Raw genomic sequence first — 2,245 nt, 5'->3', positions numbered from 1 at the left:
ATGTTTTGAGAATGATGAGGGCAATGAATGTACAAATGTGCTTTACACAATTGATGTATGTATGGATTGTGATAAGAGTTGTATGAGCCCCTAGTAAAACAATTTAAAAAAAAGAAACAAATTCTGAACATATGAAAATTTTAAACTTCTGTATGTCAAAAAAGTCAACAAAGACTAATGACAGACACACTGAAAAACAAATCTCTTGCAACATTTGAGTTACTTATATATACAGAAAATTCTTACAAATTAGTAGAAAATACAGGAATTGAAACAAGACAAATTGAATCAGCACAATGAATTAAAATAAAAGAAACCATGTTCTTCCTACAAGTCATCAAACAAATTTAAAGAGCAATAAGATTATATCTATATCTATATCAAATTTGTGAGTAGGTATTGAGAACCAACCACTATCAGAGGTTTGTGAGAGAGCACAAGTTAATTAACACAGACTTACTAAAAACAATTTGAAAATACTGTAATTTTTTTTTTAAGACTTCTGAAATGCATTTATCCTCTTTGAGGAATTTAATCTTACCCCAAATAATTAAGGATATGAATTTGACTCAGAATATTTAATGCAGCATTTTTTATAACTTGGAAATAAATTATGATACAATGTAACCATTGAAATGAAGATCCAGAATATTTATCTTAAAATGTTAATACCACATTCATAATGTTTTAACTCTGTCCATAAAAGCAGTACATGTGGTATTATCCTAGTTTTGTACAGAAATATATTCATTCATAGAAAAAGTCTAGTGAAATAGAAAACACCCTCCCAGAGGAACAAACAACAGAAAAGTGGGTGAAGGGAGACAGCAGTCAATGTAAGAGATGAAAAAACTAAAAATTTATAAACTATCAAGGTTTCATGACGGAGAGGGGTAAAATGAGCTGATACCAAGAGCTCAAGTAGAAAGAAAATGTTTTGAAGATGATAATGGCAACACATGTACAAATGTGCTTCAAAGAACAGATAGATGTATGGATTGTGATAAGAGCTGTAAGAGCCCCCAATAAAATGATTTTTTTTAAAGAGAAAACAATTTATTAGAGAGAATGTTTTCATACATTCATAAAACATTGAAGGACAAACACTGGAAGCTTCCACATGACTCAAATCATACTTTCCAGAGTAACTAATTCAAGTACTAACCTGGTAAGTCCAGAAGGCCAGTGCTCGGGAACAAATGTCCATCACAATCTCTGGTCGCAGTCCTGCCAACACCATGGCTTTGTATTCCTCTGATGGGCTGAGTTCTGTACGGACAATATCTAGCTTTCCAGAAAGGGTGCTGTTGCAGGCAGGGCAGATAGCTGGTGAGCGACTAAATTCACCACTGCCGTGCTGATCACAGAAGATGTGAGAGCAGGCAGTTACCCAAGCATAACCAGAGAGTTTAATGCGACACTTTCGATAATTACAAAGCAGCATGTCTTCACACATAGACATAATGGAAGACTAAGGTCTCCAGCTGCTGGAAAGAATCCTAACAGGGAAGATAAAGGGTAGAGAGAAAGTCAGATTACAATTAAAATGAAAGGAGTAAGTCCATGAACTTTAAAAACTGAGATATTCATGGTAAAATTATTCATTGCATTTGGATTTTATTATAATCAACGTGGATTTAAGTTGGTGCTAATCGTGTTCCTTTTTTGTGCAAACATGAAAAAAAAATTTAAGACAGATGATTTCTAATATGCTAAAGTCAAAAATATGTACATGAAAAGAAAAGGCTTAAGAGCATCTGTTGTTGGTACAAAAGGGAAAAAGTAAATAGTGATATTTACGCTTCTCCAATGCATAAAGAAAAATTCAAATGTATTCTCCGTGTATGGTTTGCTACAATGTGTTAGTACCACATCTCGCACCTGGGTGAGGTAAAAGTCTAGGCACCGAAAGGCCTCCTAAGATACAACTGCTACTGCCTCTCGGCAGCCAGAGCAAAAGTGAGGAGCAAAAGTGAGGCAGATCAAAGGCGCGTGGAATCAACCAGTCTAAGGGCGTCGTGGGCTTTCAACATCGGGAACATCGGTCTCCACCACGCTGGGTCCAGAGCGGGTGGTGCCCAGCTACTCCTGTGGAGGGCTCTGAAAGGGGTCAGGACAGGAAGTCCTGGATAGCACTGGAGAAAAATGAGGAACAAAATTCGATTTTTAAAAAAATTGTTAAGTCCAGGATTACTGGTCTGATAGACATTAGTAGGTCCCTGAGACGATGGCCCTTTAAAAACAA

General features: G+C 36.1%; 1 protein-coding gene across 3 annotated transcripts in view; it reads right to left on the bottom strand.

The window, feature by feature from the left end:
* Positions 1–2,245, bottom strand: part of CCNB1IP1 (cyclin B1 interacting protein 1) — a 14,166-nt gene that overhangs the window by 5,638 nt on the left and 6,283 nt on the right. For 2 of the 3 annotated variants that reach the window (XM_045287995.1, XM_045287996.1), the window contains exon 2: positions 1,166–1,499. In XM_045287995.1, the coding sequence (XP_045143930.1) occupies positions 1,166–1,462 (297 nt within the window). In that variant the 5' untranslated portion in view covers positions 1,463–1,499. Of the gene's footprint in view, positions 1–1,165; positions 2,235–2,245 lie in introns of those variants that run through there. The other variant, XM_004698432.4, reaches the window with a different exon arrangement.

Source organism: Echinops telfairi, unplaced genomic scaffold, assembly GCF_000313985.2.
Source record: "Echinops telfairi isolate 266 unplaced genomic scaffold, ASM31398v2 ScPeMD7_18;HRSCAF=68, whole genome shotgun sequence".
NCBI lineage: Eukaryota > Metazoa > Chordata > Mammalia > Afrosoricida > Tenrecidae > Echinops > Echinops telfairi.
Note: the sequence above shows the minus strand (reverse complement) of the source record. Positions and strands in the feature narration are given on the sequence as shown.